At 35.9% G+C, this 21067-nt stretch overlaps 1 protein-coding gene across 3 annotated transcripts in view; it reads right to left on the bottom strand.

Annotated features, from left to right (window-relative positions):
• Positions 1–21067, bottom strand: part of LOC127624775 (septin-8-A-like) — a 46269-nt gene that overhangs the window by 21187 nt on the left and 4015 nt on the right. For 2 of the 3 annotated variants that reach the window (XM_052099648.1, XM_052099649.1), the window contains exons 2-6: positions 15085–15199; positions 14748–14943; positions 12758–12944; positions 10348–10509; positions 1571–1667 (exon numbers count right to left, since the gene is read on the bottom strand). In XM_052099648.1, coding sequence (XP_051955608.1) covers positions 1571–1667; positions 10348–10509; positions 12758–12944; positions 14748–14943; positions 15085–15199 — 757 coding nt within the window. The remainder of the gene's footprint in view (positions 1–1570; positions 1668–10347; positions 10510–12757; positions 12945–14747; positions 14944–15084; positions 15200–21067) is intronic. The other variant, XM_052099650.1, reaches the window with a different exon arrangement.

Below are 21067 nucleotides of genomic sequence, written 5' to 3' on the forward strand. Positions count from 1 at the left end.
TTCAGCTTTTATGAGCGAAAACTGAATTAAAAATGGTACTATTTTTGTAAGTCTGAAAATCAAAAATTTTTAAGAATGTCCCAGCTACTCTCAGATGTTGTATGAGGAAGTCCCTTGGCATCATGCCAACACATCATTACTATAACAACAGATATAGATACACTGGATATAGACTACACTGTCTGAACAAACAGATCTGATTTCATCACAAAATGACAGTTTGAACACTCAGTCCTAAATGACCGGATTTGAAAAACAAATCACATTTATACTGTATACAGTGTAAACAAAGCCATTGAACCATTATGAAACAAACTGCTATATTCATTCCTTAAACAGCTCGACAAGGAACATATCTTTCACAAAGCACGAGTCTCTTCTCAGGCTGGACGAGCAATTAAAGTGAAAAACATTCATGGTTAATGACATAGCCATATCTGCGGCAGAGCTCTCTCGCTCACATCTGAGAGAACACAACATAATTAGCTGCCGTCTAGAGTGGTATTTAACACTGCTTTGATTGATGGGATTGTTTTCCCATGAAAGGAATCATTAAAAACCTTTCAACCAGCATCCTCAAGGGCATGAAGAGATGGAGGAAAATGATGAACAGAGTTAAAATAGAAGTCTCATTGTGGTTGCCAAATCCCACCAGCCCATCTTAGCATGATGCTCTCCAGTGGCAGAGTAACGCTCAGCTGAAGTACCCACAACAACAGACAAAACTGAAAGAATGAACAGAATGTGATAACGTCATTTCTGTCATAAGCAAATCATTGCGTATGCATTGTTTTTCGGCACGTACTGTTATGTTTGCATATGGTTGAGTGTTCTAACCTTTGAAAAAATACTCTATTGCTATAGAGTGCAACAGTCTGGTTTTGGAAGTAAAAATCTAATTCATTTGTATGGCAACATGATTTTTTTTATGAAAACTTGAACACCTTTAGAGACTCAGCTCTGAGGTTGTTAATTGATGGTATATGATCTGTTGAAGTCATTAATCTGCATTATTCCAACTTCATGTTTAAAAGCACAACTTCTGATGAGAAACTACACTACCCATAATTTTGAAGAGAGATCCACCAATCAGAGTCGCAGCAGAAGAGCTCAGAAGTAGTCACCCACTCGCATGATGCACTGTGAATGACACAATCAAGTCGGTATCCCTACACTACCAACAAAACTAGAAAATGGGAAAGTATTTTAACACTGAAAATGTTACACACATCAACTAACCTTGTCAACAAAACTATGTCATGTTTTTGAGAGACGCATCCCTTTTGAAACTGTACTATAGTTTAACTGAGGTACAGTATTTTCATGAACAGGTTAAAAAATAGATGTTTCCTCATTACCATTGATTGATGTAACAATGGCTTCTATAAAACAGTATTTGTTATGTCAAATAGTAATCTAAACACATATAGACACGATAATGGCAACAGCCAACCGATATATAATTGTACTCTTGCCAATATATCATAATTACTAGAGTTAGTGTTCCTATGATAAAACCCTGTCTTTTTCTTTTTTTCAATAATCATTTGAAATATCTTGTGACTCTTACCTTGAACTACTCCCCATGGGTACTGCCTGGCCCTCACGGTCTTATTCCCCACCTTCACCTCCTCTACACTGCCCACCACAGCAAATGGAAGATGAGCCTAGAATGAAGAAGTAAAAGGTTACTGGAAATAACTTCAGTCTTTAGCAGGCATGATCAGATATAAAAAAAGCACTTTAAAGCACTTTCACACTCAACTAGTTTATGTCATCTGTCTGCAATTTGTTTTTAAAAAAGTGGATATACATGCAACAAGATATCACAGGATGTCATTTTTGTGAAACATCACAAACACTTCCACCACTTCCCAAATTATGTTTGTATTCTTTCTGACAATATTCTGTTTTAAACATGTTTTAAACATTTGTTTTGGAATTAAATGGCTGGCTCCTGTGTCGAAGGCTAGTTGCATTGCTAGCATTTTATGTATCCTTATTGCAATTGAATATATAACAAAGACAAAGCCTAGTCTTAAAGTGTAAACTAGTTTTACATTTTTGAAGTTTGATGGTTATACAGACATTACAGTCATACAAACAGCCAGCTAGCTAACTAATTAGATAGTCAGACAGACTGTCTATTAGTCACACACTGTCCCATAAGTTTGTCAGATAACCCGACAGACAGACAGACAGACAGACAGACAGATTGACAAAAACAAACTGTTGCAAGGGTGTTCTGAGTGGTTGCTAGGGTTTTGCTAGCATGACCTAGCTAGATGCTACCACATGTTAGCTGATGGCTAGGGTGTTCTGGCTAGTTCCTTGACATTGTTATCATGTTCTAGCTAGTTGTTAGCATGTTTTAGCTGGTTGCTAACATGTTTTAGCTGGTTGCTATTGGTTTCTAGCTAGCTGCTAGGTGTTGCTAACATGTTCTAGTTGCTAGAAAGATTTAGCTGGTTATTAGTGTGTTCTGCCTAGTAGCTAGGCATGGCTAGCATTGTATATGGTTGCTAGGGTGTTCTGACTAGTTGATAAACAAGGATAGCATGTTTTAACATGACTGACTAACAAACTGACAGATAGTGTGACTTATTGAAAACTGTTGCTAGGGTGTACTGATAGTTGCTAGGCATTGCTAGTTGCTAGCATATTTTAGCTGGTTACAATTGTGTTCTGGCTAGTTGCTAAGCATTGCTAGCACATTCTAGCTAGTTGCTAGCAAGTTTTAGCTGGTAACAAGTGTGTTCTGGCTAGTTGCTAGGCATTGCTAACATGTTTTAGCTGGTTACTGTAGGGTGTGGGCTAGTTGACGGCTAGAGAAATAAAGGCTGACTAAAATAATAAAGGCCCTTTCACACCAAGAATGATAAATATGACTGTTATGATAACGATATTAGTCTCCACACCGACGGACGGTAACGTTCTGCTTATTCTACGCGCATGCTGCAGCTATGTTCACAGTAAAGAAAATGGATGTAGATGAACTGCTAATGCTCAACGTTTCGCAAAATAACCACAAAAAAAAAAAACAGACGGATAAAACTTCAAATGAGGCAAGACAATGTTGTCGACATTAATGCTGGATACCAAAGGTAATTTTTGGTACCAGCTTGCGTTAGCTTTTCATTATCTCATCTCTGCTAATACTGAAGTAGTATGCAGAAGAAACATTGCCGGTTCTTGAGATGGAGTTTCCCTTTCGTATTGCGTTTGTTATAATAAGTGGCGATCTGGTGCTGGAGTGTGTTATTTTGAATGTTATAATGAATGCATGTTGTGGCTCGAGTCCTTTAAAGACCTTCTAATGGATTTTGAGTGGCTGTTAATATTCTTATCGTTCATAAGCTGGAAGTGATCCCAAGGATATCGTTCCTCGGTGACGTAATCATAATAGTTTTTGGTGTGACTGGCTGAATGGATGAGAGGGAGAGACTGAAATAGAGTGAGCATCTTAGGGTGTGTACACACTTGGCAGGTTTGGTTCGATTAAAACGAACTCTGGTGTGATTGCTCTGTTAGTGCGGTTCATTTGAACAAGTGTGAAAGTCATCCGAACCTTGGTGCGCACTAAACAAGCGAAACGAGACCGCCTGAAAAGTGGGTCTTGGTCCGCTTCCAAACGAACTCTGGTACGGGTTCGATTGATATATAAACGCAACATGGACCAAAGACATCTAAACGGACCAAAAACAGTAAGTAATTTGCCTAATACTGACCTCAAGAATACCTGGTTCTTCTCATCATAGGAGCTATGTTTCTCATTACAGTTCGGTACTGGTGTCAGAACCGCCCGTCAGCTGTCCTTGCAGCATATTGTCGTATGTGTGTATAACGGAGGAATTCCTGGTGTTTTTTTGACTCCTGTACACGTTTTATTAACTCTTTGTTTGTTCTCAGCTGGTAAAAATACCAACATATACATATATACATCCAACGGGCACATTTCTCCAGCATTGTTTTGGATGTTTGGTAAGTTCCGTCAAAAAGTATATATCATAAAAGCTGTCCAATCAGGTCGTGACTTTTCCCTGATGGCTTTGGTTTTGTATCATTAGGTTTGGTGTTAAAAATGCCAGTGTGAACGCTAAACGAACCAGGACTAAATGTATCATTTTCATTTTTGGTCCGGACGAAGAGGACCAAGAGAACCGAACTACAAGTGTGAACACACCCAAGCATTTTAAAGGCATATGTGGGTTTGTTTACATTATACGTTTTTGACAGTAGACGTTTGAATTGTGAATTGTGAATAGTTGAACATTGCATCAATGCAAGTCTATTTTTTCCATTTTTGATTGTCCGTTATATGAAAACTGTAAGTCCGATCAGTTAGAAAAGAGCAACACAGTCTGTAGGTCTATGTATGTTGCTAGAAAGCTCTAGCATGAGTTACTGTTCCTTTTTGGTCTCACAATAATAATAAGCCAAAATAGTAGAATAGTAAGTTGGCTTGTCAAGCCAAAAATTTTCCAAATTTTTTGACACAATTACAGCTAGACTGAAAATGACACACAATAAAAATATTCTGGTTAAGTTACTTTAATGTCTCATATTTAATTTCAAGCAAGCTCTTCACTGACACTGGTCTCCTTGGTAACCGTGCACTAACTTTTGAAAATTGGTTGCAAAATTGTTGTTTGTGTTGGAAATGAACTTGGGGACAGTCATAATTTGTGTAAAATTAGCTTTAAATAATTTTCACACAATAAATATTGAAACAGACTGAATATTTATGTCTGGTACAAGGATAAAACAATACAATTTATATATAAAAAGGCATTTGAAAAGTAGTGAAAATGAATGAAGATGGCCTGGTAAAACGTTTTCAAGATAGTTTGAATGAGACCTTCATAAGACCTTCATGAAACAAAAATAAAAAAGTTGAAATACGCTAGTTTTAATAAAAATCAACCCATAAGACAAGAAGAAACGCTCTTGAATATGAAAATGTGCGTCTGAACACTAAAACTGATCCAGCACTGAGAAAGTGAACTTCTTGTGTGTCAGATCTGAATAGATAGTCTTACAGAGCGCTTTCACACTATGATGTGATTCATTTATCACCCACTTGAGTTGACCAGTAATCCAATCAATTTCCTCAATGTTTCATTCAAACACCTGCTCAAGATCCTACGTCTGCCTTTCTTAGGCCTTCTTAATGTATCCAGCACCTTGATGAGCTTTTAACACAGTAGCCATTTAGTAGACACTTTTATCCAAAGTCTATCTGGCTCGAATGCAGACTAAGATTACAGCCCTTCGCGGTTTAATAATCACACTAAGACATAACATGACTTTAATTTGATTAATTGTCCATTTGAGTGTAAAAGGAGTAACAGAGCACATGCTCAATCAAATAAGCATGACAGCATCTAAAAACAGTCGTGTGTCAGAGAGACAACACCCTGGGACCGCATTAAGTCAGTGCTCGGTACTACAGTCAGGTACTTCAGGTACTACAGGTACTGCAGAAACTCTGGTATCATGACATCTTTTTTATTTTAGTATCAACTTGGTAATGAAGTAAAGGTACTTTTGACCACAAAGAGGTTACTCCATGTGACTCTACCCTCCCTAGCAACCGGGCCAATTTGGTTGCTTTGGAGACCTGGCTGGAGTCACTCAGCACGCCCTGGCTTCAAACTCACAACTCCAGGGGTGGTAGTCAGCGTCTTTACTCGCTGAGCTACCCAGGCCCCTACTATGTGGTTCCCTACATATAGCATGGCTAAGTTCCGAGGTAAAATGTCCACTGTGTGGTGCTAAAAGTAAGGGAGGGTAACAAATATTGATTTTACGATGTGTTGCGATCTTCATTTCAATGATCTTGATATGGGTTCTTAAATCCCCAAATCAATCTTTTACTCCATGCGCAACCCTCCACTACAATGAGCGGAAATCACTCGCATTTGCAAACAAATTTCACGCTACGTGGCTAAAATGTACATATTTGGCAACTGGCTGGTAAATGTTTAAATTTCACTCACCAGTAATCGTGTTGTTCAGCAGCGAGATCCTTTCACAGTGTATTGAGTGTAAAAGTTGTTCTGTGTAATTTGTTTCCGAAGAAGAGATCCACAGGACCCATTTGTCATTAAATAATGTCTCTTTTAATAATCTTTCTGTTCTTTACAGTCAGTTGTTGATCAAAAACAACAACAAAAAATATATAATTTTAAGCATGCATAGCACAGATGAGATAAAGAAATTTGAGTCTCTTATTAACATCCACGCATTTACAGATGATCTTTACAGAAATGCCAGTTTTCTTAAACGGACTGAACCAGTTTTAGCACGTGCAATGTAAATACTTTAAAAACATTTTTAACAATAAATATGAAACAAACAATAATATAATAATAAATTATTTATTGTTTGGATAAATTTAAATGTGACCAAAATGATGAAAAATTAATAAATTATAATTATTAAAATTAATATTTCCTTATGTACCTAGTAGTAATGTCATGGTACCAGAATTTCAGTAGTACCATTGAAATTTCACGGTACTCGATACGATTTTCGGTACCAAAGCGAAACACAAAAACAGGTTACTAAACAACTCTCTTTTATTAACAAAGTCTACAAAACATTAGCAGCAGAACTAAGAACAGAAATATGCCATTGAGCAACACTTTAATTTAAATATATTATTTTTTAATAACAAAACTGAACAATGTATGCTTAAAGTATTTTTGAACACTTATATAAGATTTGCTTCAACTTTTGCAACTTTGACTTTAAGTTTTTACCAAGTACTAAAAAAAAAACTAAATAAACAAGCATACAATAGAATGAATAAGAAATAATTTCCAAACTAATGTGCAAAGTGCTCTCTTATTAATAAAGCTGCATATTGGCATTTTTCTTCACGATAAAAATGCAAAGTGACATATATATATATATAGATATTATGATTAAATAAGTCGCGAGCAATCGCATTCTAATCTAGCTGCATTAAGTGTCAGCGCTCGAAGGATGAGCGTCCCTGAGGCAGAGTCTCTCTCAGCCAGGTGCAAAGACCCATTGTGACTGAGCTTTAACTTCATGGCTGAAGTCTTGAGATTATCTAGAACCACAAAATTTTCCTTCCTCATGATGCCATCTATTTTGTGAAGTGCACCAGTCCCTCCTGCAGCAAAGCACCCCCACAACATTATGCTGTAGGCATAACATTATCGATATAGGACTTGTTTAACTGTGGATATAGATACTTGTCTACCTGTTTCCTACAGCATCTTCACAAGGTCCTGGGATTGATTTGCACTTTTTGCACCAAACTATGTTCATCTCTAGGAGACAGAATGAGTCTCTTTCCTGAGTGGTGTGATGGCTGCGTGGTCCCATGGTGTTTACACTTGCATACTTTTGTTTGTACAGATGAATGTGGTACCTTCAGGCATTTGGAAATTGCTCCCAATGATGAACCCGAATTGTGGAGGTCCACAAAGATTTTTTCTGAGGTCTTGGCTAATTTCTTTAGATTTTCCCATGATGTCAAGCAAAGAGCCACTGAGTTTGAAGGTAGGCCTTAAAATAAATCCATAAGTACACCTCCAATCTGAAGCTAATAGGCTAACTGTCTAAATGATTGACGTCATTTTCTGGAATTTTCCAAGCTGCTTAAAAGGCACACTTAGCTTTGTGTATGTAAACTTCTGACCCACTGGAATTGTGATATAGTCAATTAAAAGTGAAACAATCTGTCTGTGAACAATTGCTGGAAAAATGACTTGTGTCTTGCACAAAGTAGATGTCCTAAACAACTTGCCAAAACTATAGTTTGCTAATATTAAATCCAAGGAGTGGTTAAAAAAGTTAATGACTCAACTGTATATTATATTAGTGTTATTGACATTTGCCTTTTTATCATTAGACAAGACAGTTAAATGTTACAGGGAACTGTTGAGAAGAGAGAGGGAGAAAGAAACAGGTGAGCACTTTAACATTATGAGCTCAAACGCGTCTGCCACAGCTCTGATATGCAGACCACACTATTATTATTATTATTGTCTATTATTGTAGTGACACGATGGCATGTAACAACAAAATGAACTGTAACTGTTCATTTACATGTCTCAGTTGTTTCACATGCAAGCAAGTCAGAACATTGGCTGATTTATCGGCCTCTGTGATATATCGGTTAGGGCTGAAACGATTAGTCGACGTTATCGACAATGTCGACAATAAAAAATTGTCGACAAAAATGTTAATTGTCGAATGGTCGTTTGATCTCATTTAACGTAACATGAGATCACATTAAAGAGAGGAATAATTACACAACTCGCAGTCAAGATGCACTCTAAACTTTCCAAACAGCTTCAGGTGATGTACATCACAAAGCAAAAGGGAATTATACAAAAATACCAAATACGTAAATACAGAAGAACTCTCATTGTGGAATAAGTGGAGTCGGAGCTCTTTAAAGGAAACACTAAGGCGTTACATCTTTAATGCAGTTATATTTAATGAATTATAGCTTTATTAAAGTTCAAATAACACAGAAGCAGATCATGTAAATAACTACAAACTCCAAAACTGGCATTTCTCTGTGCGGTCGGTGCCTCTTATATGAGTTGCGTGAATGTCCCAATCTAAGGGGGAGAGATTGAAACTGCACCCGGGTGATGCACACTCTGTTGCGGGGACGCTTGACCCTCGATCCCGCACGCTTGAAGCAGCTACAGTAGATTATAACGCGATGGCTCGTGACTTATTGAATCATAATGTGTCACTGTGTATTTGTTATTGTGAAGAAAATTGGCAATAAGCAGCTTTATTAATAAGAGGGAGTTTGTTTTTTTGTGAGTTAAAGATGGATTGAAGGGAGCAAAAAGATGAGAGAGGTTGTCTTCACCCCATTATACACTATAAATAAATTTTTGATTTGATTTTGTTTTGGCTTGTTTTCCAATAAAAATATCTAAAGCTCATTTAAAACAATGTACGTTTATTTTAGGAGCTATACTGCAGAAGAAAAATTGTTATCTGAGAATGTTGAATATAATATTAAAAATACAAATATTTTAAAATATGTAAAAATGCATTCAGCTGAGAAGCAGCATATAAGATATTTAGACTTGCTTTTAGAGAATAACCAAGTGAAAAAATACACGTATATACAAAATACATTCATATTTAATATACATCCTCTTAAAGCAAGTCTAAATATCTTATATGTTGCTTCTCAAGTAATTGTATATTTTTTTAAGGATTTTTTGACCATTTTAAATGGACAACAAGACAAAAATACTTGATAATAGGATTTTTGCAGTGCATTTTTTCCCTTTAATTCAGTGAATGTCATTTAGAGGTATTTTTAAAAGATAATTTTGTCCTCTTTATTGTTAGTAAGCATGTTTAATACAACCTTTTAAGTCAGGGCACAAGCTGAATAATCTGTTAAGTGCTAATGAGTAATTGGTGCAATAATCGCAGAATAGTCGATTAATCGTTCTAATAATCGATTATCAAAATAATCGTTAGTTGCAGCCCTAATATCGGTGGACCATTACTTGTGAATCAGTATGGAATCAGGAAATCTGTATCAATACCCAGCCTTAGCTAAAAAGAGTTAAATGTTCTCAAATGGTCTTTAATGTGCTTTCAAGGTTAATGCTCTATCGAATTTTTAAATAATCAAAACAGACTTCTCTACCATAAACCTTAAACCTAATCCTAACTGACAGTGTCAGAAAAAGCATAACATAAAAAAAAAATATATAACTACTGAAGCAACCAAATCATTTTGTGGTGCTTTGATACTTTTAGCTCACGTGTCGACTCCCATGCTCTCCAGGACTCGTACCTCATTCCTTTGCAAGTGCAACGCTCTGTCAGTTGAGCTAATGCACAATTTGATCGCACTCCAACAAGCTTATAAATGTAGCAAATGTAGCAAATTTTAAAATGTATCGCATTACTTATACAGTGTAAAAAAGTGCTTTCATGTCATAAAATAACACTGTGTGAGGAAGAGGCCTAAAAGTAAATGTTTATGAACTGATAATCTGCCATTTTACTCGTGATTTGTGTGTAAGTGAATAAAAGTTTCTGTTGTTGAAGCACCTTTATTGTTGAAGTTAAATTAATAATACTAATTTAAAAAAATATATACATTAAAGTCAGCCTAACTATAGACCATTTGTGCTTGACAAACCTTAACATATAATGTGTAGTCACATGTGTGTGTGTTACAGCTGTTCTGAACACATCCAATCACAATTCAGAGTCAGAACTTTCAGTTTATAATACAAATTTAAATAAATGCAATTAATTACCATTCTTTAATTTCAAATTTTACAAGTATGGTTTGTGTGTATAAGACAGACTCACATTCATGGAGGAGTTGATCTCTGTTACGGCTTCATCATCTGTGGGAAACTGGTAGATCTGAACACCGTTACTAACCAGCTCACTCATGATTTTGATTTTGAACTTGTGTAGCTCGCTCTTGGAAATTGTGTCAGCTTTAGCGATAATAGGGATGATGTTCACCTAGAAAGACAAAATCACAATATATCACATATGTTTACATTCTATTTCCACATTAGAAGCTTGTAAGCTTGCAATTATATAATAGATGAGTTCTCTGTTGGGTTTTTGTGCTTGAGTGGAATTATGGTGGATTCAACATGCAATTAAAGGACTTGTGCTAAATAACAGCAGTAATAAATAAAATATTTTTCTCTTACAGAGATTCGGAGCTAACAACCATCGACCATTAAAGGCATGTGTTCTATTGTTCCAAACAATACTATATGATTTACTTTTTTCTGTGGAACACAGTACATCAACATGGGATATTAGAATGCTGAAACTTTTGAAATACACAAACAGAAAGAAAATTAATATTAAAATCAGCATTATTAGTATAATGAAACATTGATTTGTTTATACTGAAAAGCTCTTGTGAGAAATGTAGCTCAATAGAGACGTATAGTGTGAGGTCACGGGCCCTGGGGCTTCATCATTATGACATTATTATTGCACCATCTGTGCTCTGTGCATCACCTGAAAAAACAGAAACCCCCTCCTCTATTTTCATTCACTGTATTACTCTCTGATGAAAAGAAAAATTGATTGGCTCTTATTCCGCCAGCAGACAGAAGGCGGCTACACCCACTGTCCTACATTTTCACACATTTAAGGATTATCAATACACTCAGTACAGTAATAATGACAACCTGTAAATGCTCACACAAAGGCAAAGGTTGACAAAAAAGCACGTCATTTATTTATCATTAACTATCTAACTTCAACATGATAGTACAATGGCGGTAAGAGATATATCAGTCCAGGGTGATAAATATCACATAACAAATGTCATTTTGATTGCATTGTGCAATATCTAGCATTTAAAAACTGCTGTATGATATCATACAATATTTGGAAATTCAATAATATTGTACATAACTTAGCATTTTAAAGGAATAGTTCACCTAAAAAATATAGTAAAAGTAGCTCATGTGACTTCTGCATCATATTCCAGGTCTTTTAAAGGCATGTGATAGATTTTGATAAGAAACGACCTGAAATGTAATTTATTTTTCAGTGAAAATCTTGAAGTCAGAAGCCATCAGATACCCGTTTTGAACTCCATATCAAAAGTTTATTTCCATTTTATCATTAAAATGGTATTAAAATAAATTAATTCATTAACCAACCTGAAACCATTTATTAATCAAATGAAAATATAACAATAGATTTTCAACATAATATTGTTTATATTTTGTCAAAAACAGTAGTAATATTACAGTGACTATAACATAACTATACAATAGTGATTTATTTCTGTCTAACTTTTTCATTTAAATTTAGCTTTTATTTTGACTGAGCTTTTATTTTGAAGTGTTTCTGTGTTGAGACGGTAGATTTTCAGTCCGGAAAATCCGAAGGCTATGTGACTCAAAGTGATTATTAAACCACAAAAGGCTGCTATTTAATTAAATAATGTTTATGTACCCTGTTTGTGCCTCGTGCTACAGCGTGAATTTGCGCTTGGTTCATTGTCATCTGCTACAAACAGAACGTGCGATCCTCATGACAGTGTTTTCCCTGTATGAGCCAAGGAGGAGCTTTAAACGTTATGAGCAGCGTTCAGGTTTAGGCTATAAATAAATACATGAGAACCATGTGATACATTAACATAGACATTTCAAGAAGTGAAACGTGTATATGATGTTGAATCTTAATGTTAAACTTGATAAGCTCCAGACACACACAATTAACAGAGACCGCAAACGGAGTAGAGACCGAACCCATCCAATCTGAAATCACAAGGTGCACATTTTCATTCATAAGACTTTAGAAATATTGGCTGCACAGATTCATAAATTATTTGCAATTTTTTATGTTTATTCAAAATGCAGTTTTATCCTTGTGCCTCTTGGATAATCAGTCATACAAATATTTTTTATATTATTCGGATGAATCTGTTATTAATTTTGAAGTCATTATTCGTGCCTTTCCGAATAAGGTATTCGGCTTCGGGCAAATCCCTACTCAGCATTGTTCGATAAATACACATACTTGGAGTAATAGCAGTGGCTCTCACGTGGGAGCCTTATGTTCGATTCTAGCTTGTGTCAAAAATAAAATGATAAAACAAATATAATAATCAGTCTCCCTCCTCTCTAGGATATTGAAGATATCAGTCAACAAGTGCAGAAAAAGTTTACCTTCATAACAAATTACTGAATTTTCCAGTACAACAACAGATTTGAGTGACATGCATTTACAGTACCTTGCTGTCCAACTTTTTCATTGTAACTAAATCCAGGGACTTGAGCGAGTGTCCTGTGGGAGCAATGAAGTAGAGGCAGATGTGGATTCTGGTGTCATGGTAGTTAAAGAGAGAGCGCTTGATTTTCAGTTCTTCCTGTAGGTAGTTTTCAAACTGTGTATCAATGTAGTCCACGATGGGTTTATAGCTGAGGAAAACAGAGAAACATTTCAAGAAGTGCTCGTTTAAGGAGAACTGCAATCATCAATCGATTTCATACGCATGCACATTTTCTACATTTCAAGCTTCAAAAGTATAATTTAGAAGTCTAACAAATTATTCCACGTGACTCATACCTTGTTCTGAAGGCATACAATAAGGTTTGGTGAGAAACAAACCAAAATCTAATTTAATATTAAGTGAAAATCTTCACCTGAAAGTGCACAAAAGCAGAAGTTCACGTAAACCCCCTTGCCAGATGGGGCGTTCATTTAAGGGTGAACTATTATTTAACTTCAATGACAAAAAACTTGTTGAAAGATGTTCGTGTGAAAGCATTACAGTCAATGATTTTTTTGACCCACAAAAATGTTTCTTCTTCTCTAATAAATCAAGACAACTCCCTTCCTCTGTGTCCAAGAGTGAGAGAGAAGCAGCTGTGTGCCGACTTGCCAGAGGACCATGTTTATGACGTCTGACCTTTTCCCTTGGCTTCTTGGATATTTTCTCAGCATACACCACTTGTAAGCTTTCAGAGTCTATGCTGACTGCCTCATTCTGGATACATTTTTGCAGAAAGATATGATGTCTGGCATCATTCCTGACTATTTCACACAGGCAATAAGTCTTTCTACAACCCAGCATTCAGAAGGTCATAGAAAAATGCACTCCCAAAGCTGGACTTCAAGCCAAAAATTCCCTGACTTCCTTCTCCAACCCAACCCTCTCTATTTCCTTTAAAACCCTCCAATTAAATACTTCTGGGGTGAAATATCCCTTTAACACATTAAGGCAGTTCTACTTCTTTGTTCGTTCAGGGGTAAAAAGAAGTTCTAAACAGCCGAGCAATGGTATACTGTTTCAGAAGTACATTTAAATAAGAGGATGCTCATATAACTAATATGACATTAAATGCATTATCGATGACTTTATGCCTCATTCTATGAGTGGAATTCACATGAGATCAGTAAAAGAAGTTGATTTAACCACTCGATGATGATTTAAATCTATATATATGCAGAAGAAAATGTTTAATTTGTCTTGTTTACATTATGAATTCATGACGCTAATGCACTAAAATGCTATATGCGGTCATAATATGTGCCGGTTCCACTCTGTTATTGTGATTTATGATAACCTGTCACTCCTGAAAATGTGAGTGTATAAAAGTGTTAATGTGCAGAACAAATATAAATCAATGATGATAGAGGCATATCTTAATTTAGACAGATGTGTGAATGGTTTTCGCTGCAGATGGCACCTGAGTGAAATGGGTACTTGAGAGTATTTGATTTTATTTAGTAGACTAATTAAAGAAAACAATCGCATGACATGGTCTTGAATGTCTCTTAAGAGAACGATCGTACAGATGTAGGTAAATTTGCACCAGCTCGCTAATAACTACATGCTGATTTGTTCATGTTGACCCATTTTGACTCACTGAACAACATAAACAGAATTAGCTGCTGGCCTCAAGGTAGTTGGAGCTCTAGGTCACACCTACCAATGACATGGACAAATGGCAGTAAGAAGGTGCTTTGCATCCGGTAAGAAATTTTTCCAAAAAGTTCGCCCCTGCAAGCTGTTACGAACCACAGAAATGAACGCAAAAACAGTTTTTTTTGGCCAGATTTAATTCTAAACGATGTCACACCTGTTCGTTCTTCGATTTTGTATGAAGTATATCGAGGCCTTTACTATGCATGTGTAAATGTAGTCTGTTTCTCAGTTCAACCTTCCAAAACAATGATGCTGGCCTACACAAACCATACGGGAAAGTTTACATTCTTACCTTTCCTCTTTGTTGATCTGGTCCCCAAAACCCACCGTGTCAACGATAGTCAGTTTGAGGTGGACGTTGCTCTCTTGCAAGTCGTACGTTCTCGGTCGCAGGTAGACGGCGTTTTGGTAATGGCTGGCTTCCTCATTTTCAAACATTGTGTTAAAAAGTGTGTTCATTAGCGTAGATTTGCCAATGCCCGTCTCACCTAGAGAAACAAGTGAGAATGACTGACACTCAAGGGGGGATTTCAACTATAAGTTCTGGTTATCCATTGGCATTTGAGGTCAGGTTCTCCATGAACATTGAGCTAGTACAGGGTTTAAATTAGCTGTTTATAGTTGCTTACCCACGCAGAGGATGTTAAAGCAGAAACCCTGAGTCACCGATTTACTGACCAGCTGATCAGGCAGACTGTCAAAGCCAACATGACCGCCAAGGCTGAGGTTACGCTTTTCTTCATTCTACAATGGAATCAGAAACATATTGCCATTCAAGGTTGATGTGGGTTGGGATATGGCTTATGGTGAGGGCAAAAAAGGTAAACAAACATAAATGCATTCATTATGCAATGGTGGGGTAGTGATGGACCGAAATATCGCCAAGCCCAATAAATTGGCAGATATTTGGCTACTTGGGAAATGGTCAACAGAAGTGTTAGCTATTGTAACATTTTCAAAATCAACCAACAATATTAATAGATAACAGAGTTTCTAGCTTGAAATATTTAAGATCATATTGTGTTTAAATGTACAATCATTGATTCCATGATAAACATTTTTGCAAGTAGACAGTGTTAATCTTGTCAACAAAATTACTGATGAAAATGTTAGGCTACTCTGGCATTTTAAAGGAAGTTCACTGAAGAATGATCAAAAATGTAGTATGTGCGACTTGTGCATCATATTCCAAATCTTCTAAAGGCATGTGATAGGTTTTGATGAGAAACAATCAAGCTAGTTATTTTTCAGTGAAAAACCTGATGGTTTTGATAGTATTTTGTGACATCTAGCATTTTGTTTTATGTCATATGATGGGATTTGAACAGGGCTGGCAGTAATCAGGCCTGTGTGTGTCTAGTCCAGCTGAACCCCATTATGAATGCAGTTTTATAGATTTGGGGATTTAGTAAATCTTTAATATGTTTAAATAACTTTTTCAAAATGTTCGATTATTTGGTTAAAATTTTTAAAGTTTAAAATTTTTCACACAATTTTCTCAAATAATGTTTTTTCATGACATTTTCAAAATCTACCAACAGTCTTGTCAATGGGTCACATACAATTTCTTTAAGTAAATGTTGTGTTAAAAAGTACAATAATTGATTAAAGGACAGTGTTAATCTCGGTCAACAATAATATAGACGAGACCAAAAAGATGCATAAAATGCTAAATTATTATAATTAAATCCTACTTTGATGGAAAAAAAAAAAAAAAAAAAAAAAAAAAAAACACTGCGATGGACTGGCGACCTGTCCAGGGTGTCCCCCGCCTTTCGCCCAATGTTAGCTGGGATAGGCTCCAGCCCCCCGCGACCCTGTACACAGGATAAGCGGTTGACAATGGATGGATGGATGGACTTTGATGAAAATATGTAAAAAAAAAATAAATAAAAATAAATAAATAAATAAATAAGCTATTCAAAGCATAAACTTCTCCACAGACAATGAAACTAATGAACAGGTGAACTGCAAACATGTCATTTTCTTGAACTAAATTATATATGCCATTTTAGTCAGAGTAGGGCTGGGCGATATGGCCAAAATTGTTATCACGATATACATTTACACATTGCACTTTCTTTTTTTTATTTCAAAGTTGACGGAAGAAAAGAAGAAAAAATGTATTCTAAACAGTAAAAATAGTCTCTACAAAACTGCACAGGGGGTCCAGAGACGGCCAAAGCAGTGGGGTCTTCGGGATCTTTTACCAATTTTACCATCTTTTATCGTTTATCAATTGAAAATGAATGTTAAAACATCATCTGTTTGTTCTGAAGCATAGTGACAGCAGTCCAGTATTTGTTGGAATATTTTTACATTAAAATGAAATATTTTTTATATTTCATTAGATTCAGATACTTAAGTATGGGGGATAAAAGCCCTTGTGACTGTGGAATGATGATGAATGTGGGTTCAGGGGTGTCCTGAGAGAAAATGTAGAAAATGTTTTTCATTTTCATTAAAGTGAGAGATTAGTCTACCAACTAGTAATTTTAGTCTTTCCTTATCCATTCCAGACATCTAATTTATTTTCACAAAATTAGAACAGAAATCGATTTGTTTATTATTAAAGGCTCGTAACATGCTGATTAATAAAGATACATTTAGAAGGGGAAAACCGTATGGTTTAAAAGGTGCTTTGAAACCATGTTAACTCATGCAGCGCTTCATGTCTACACACATGTAGGGAGAAGAGGCAACGCGTGCGGAACGGGACAGGGCAGAAATGATGCATGTTTGTTGCTACAGAACAATATTCAAGATTACAGCGCAGAAAGATCAGAGCTGTTGTCCACATCACTTTTGTTCTGTCGCGCTCTTCACTAGAGACGATGAGAGGGCACAACCGTTGTCATGAAGTCTTGCGGTGCGGATGGAATCAATCCGGTGTCCGACGTAGCCTAATTGTTAGCAAGGCAGCTAGCATTAGCAAGTTCATCCAGTCTGACCCTATGTTACCACTGGCGCATTGTGAGCGAAGCTGAGATCATTTTCAATTCATTTCTATGAAAGCCGAGCGTCATGCTCGCAAGGTGGCTCGTAGGATTGGCAGCGGTGTGGAGCAAGCTCTTTCACAGCGCTGTGAGCACCTTTGAACGGATTTCGTCCACCCCAGTGGAAATGCAGCCCGAGAAAGCCGAACTGCTTGTGTTTTAGTGACACGCAGTAAATATAGAAAATTCCTCAAAAGCTTATCGTGGATTTTCTTTATCGTGATATATATATCCATATCGTTTTATCGCCCAGCCCTAAGTCAGAGTAACATGGACTAAAATTAAAGATGAAAGGAAAAAAATATTGACTAAATTCAAAGGACATTTTAATAAATTCTGATAAATTAATAAAAAAGCAACCGTGTAAAAATTATCAAATAGATTAAATATGTTAAATGCAATAAATAGAGTAAATATCCAGTTAAAACTAATCAATGCATGTTGTCTATGCTGTTTTTCACAAATTTATGTATATATAATTCTAAGAGAACAATTATAGTAGTAACACTTTACAACAAGGCTGTATTAGGCATCATGAACTAGCCATGAACAATATTTTTTTACAGCCTTTAAATATCTAAAAGTTAATGATTATTTGTAAATATACTTTGTTTAATTGTTAGTTCAAGTAATCGAATGTTTTAACATGTGGTTGACCAATATATCGGCCGATATACTGACTTTTTTAATTATCGGCCGATAAATTTCCCTGTTAGGCCGATTGTTTTCTTGAGAGTGGCGAAAATCACCTGCTTGCATGTGAAGTGACTTGAGATATGTAAACGACCAGTCATGATTGTTGTGTGCCATCATGTTACTACAATAATAGACCGGTGTGCAACACAGTGTCATTTGAACGGTCCACATATCAGAGCCGTGGCAGACGCGTTTGAGCTCGTAATGTTAAAGTGCTCACCTGTTACATTCTCCCTCTCTCTCCTCAACAGTTCCCTGTAACATTTAACTGTCTTGTCTAATGATAAAAAGGCAAATGTCAATAAAACTAATATCATACACCGTCTGCAAATATCCGCATTATATTATCCGATTAAACTGTCAGGAGGTTGAGTGCTTGAGTGCAACTTCAAGGCTGCATCCAAAACCAGGAAAATGCTAAATCCGTAAGCTGTATACGGAGGTACGATGAAAATTAGGTGCTTTTCAAACTGTTCAGAGACCAGTTTCCTTAAGAGTTCCATTCATTCAAAACAGATGTCAGTTAAGGCATTAACTGATTAGGCAGCAAAGTACCATGTCAACTGCCTACATTTTCAGATGCAGCCCAAAATAAAAGCGCTTCACGTGTGCTATAAGTAAATGTCTTTTTCACTATGCACTGTATGTACAATTGGTTTGATAACATTTTTGAGTAAATGCAATTGCTAATGTGGACATGCCATGCATGGTTGCTGGACTACTGTGTGTACTGTTATTTCCTTCTTCCTAATATATTTACAATTTCTTCATGTGCAAATAAATTACTAAAATTTGATGACTAAACAGAAATCAGAAGAAACTGCATTCTACCATTTCAAATACAATATTACTTTTTTGTGTTTGTGAAATTGAGTATATATAGTGCTAAATAAGAGTTTATTATTATTTATTTTGCAATGTTATGTTTGTTATTTACTATATTATATTTATATAATATTTTTATATCGGCCACCTAGCTCTCTGGATATCAGCATCGGCCATTAAAAAACCCCATATCAGTCCATCACTAGTTTTAACTAATGTTAACTTCACGACTTTATTGTAAGGTATTACCATTATATTTGCACTAATGCACTAATATGAAATGCAATACAAATACTTAAATATATTCAATAGACAATTAATTAAGCAATTAAAATCCCCTCATTCAGAGTCAGTAAATACAAACTCCTGTGAAAGAGGCTTTTATCACATAAACAAGTGCCCTTAAACTCTCCTGCCTCGTCTTTTTCCCAAATGCAGGCACATATTTGCTGGATGATGTCATCTGCGCTACCGAGGAAAACTGTACTTCTGCTGGCGTAACACACTGAAGGAATGCAGGTTGCAAAACCTGCACCAACGCCTGTGTTATTTCAAAGCAGAGGCACCATGGGAGATCCAACTTAACAGATGAAAGCTGGACATTGTCCTAACTGAGGTGAAGGGGAAATGCCTTCTGAAAGGGTTTTTGGAAAACTTGCAGTCTGAACGGAGAAAAACTTGGGAAGGCTTGAACAATGGCCTTATAGGTGCTGATGGTGAATGCCCCCGCCGCAGGGGCAGGCCAAACATTTCCCCTCAGGTTGCAGCAGATCAAGAGGAAATGGAGCAGCGTTTGGGGTGCAGAACAATATTTTCTCAACCCACCCTCAATAAGACCTAAGCCCTAATTCATGTGTGCGAACATGCCAGATGTCCCTTTGTGCAACCATACGCCCCAGACAAAACCTTTAAGGAACTATATGAATTCACATAGTTTTTATCAGTGACTGAAAATAACATAATTTACAACCATAAATTTGCAGGAAATCATCACACCATCTATAGTGCTGTGTGAGGCTATATGGAATATTTATAATATAATGTTTTTGCGATGGTTTTACTGACGATATGCAGGCTAATGAAGAAACATCACTGAATATTACAAAAAGCTTTTTATTTGGCCATTAAGAAATAAGTGTCATTAGACAAGTTTTGTGATCCTTCCTTGTCTCGCAACAAGAATTAAGACAGCAAAAACTGCGTTAGATTTGGTAAATTCAATTCATTTTAGTGAATCATTTCAAACTGTCAGTATCAATTAAATGATTCGAAGCTTCCCTGCAAAAATGTGTTTGCATTGTTACTTGAAAAGCATAATGATATCTCTGCATGGTATTTTTCATACAATATATTAGTGTTATATTAATATTTTAGGAAAACATTGCTTTTATTGTTTTATTATTATTTTGTAACATTGGTGCATATCAATGAAGAAAATCAAATAATTCATCCTCATGCTTATTAAGTAAAAAATGAAAAGCATGCTGTGATTATTTAGAATTGATTTATTTTGTACTGCATTTTAGTTCTTTCATTTAACATTTTAAATCTACAATGTTTGGCTGAAAAGATTAGTTGTTTCTTTTGAATCTACAATGGGAAACATCCAGCGTGTCCAGTGTAAAACGGTTCCCAAACAAATGAATCTTATGATTGTTTTTTTTTTTAATCTACAGTGTGAAATATACAGTGTGACTGGAGTAGTCAGAATCCTGAACGAATGACTCTCATGAGCCGGTTCTTTTATACAGGACAAAACATACAGTGTCCCCAGAGTAGTCGATTCCAGAACCAATTAATCTCATGAGTCGGTTATTTTGAATCTACACCGCAAACATTCATTACTACCTCCAGAGCAAATTACTCTTATCAGCCGGTTATTATTAGAGAGTGAAAAACGTACTAACCCACAGTTAATTCATTTCATCATGTCTGACTCAAAACGAAGAACATTAAATAATTTTTCAGTGTTTATTTAATAAAAAAAAACTGCTCGAAATATAACTAGCTTTTTACAGTATTTTACTACTTTCATTTAACATTTTGATTCTATTTGCCAACAACAGCTGTTTGGTTGAAAAGATGGTTCCTCTGA

The sequence above is a fragment of the Xyrauchen texanus genome, chromosome 31, assembly GCF_025860055.1.
Source record: "Xyrauchen texanus isolate HMW12.3.18 chromosome 31, RBS_HiC_50CHRs, whole genome shotgun sequence".
Classification (NCBI taxonomy): Eukaryota; Metazoa; Chordata; class Actinopteri; order Cypriniformes; family Catostomidae; genus Xyrauchen; species Xyrauchen texanus.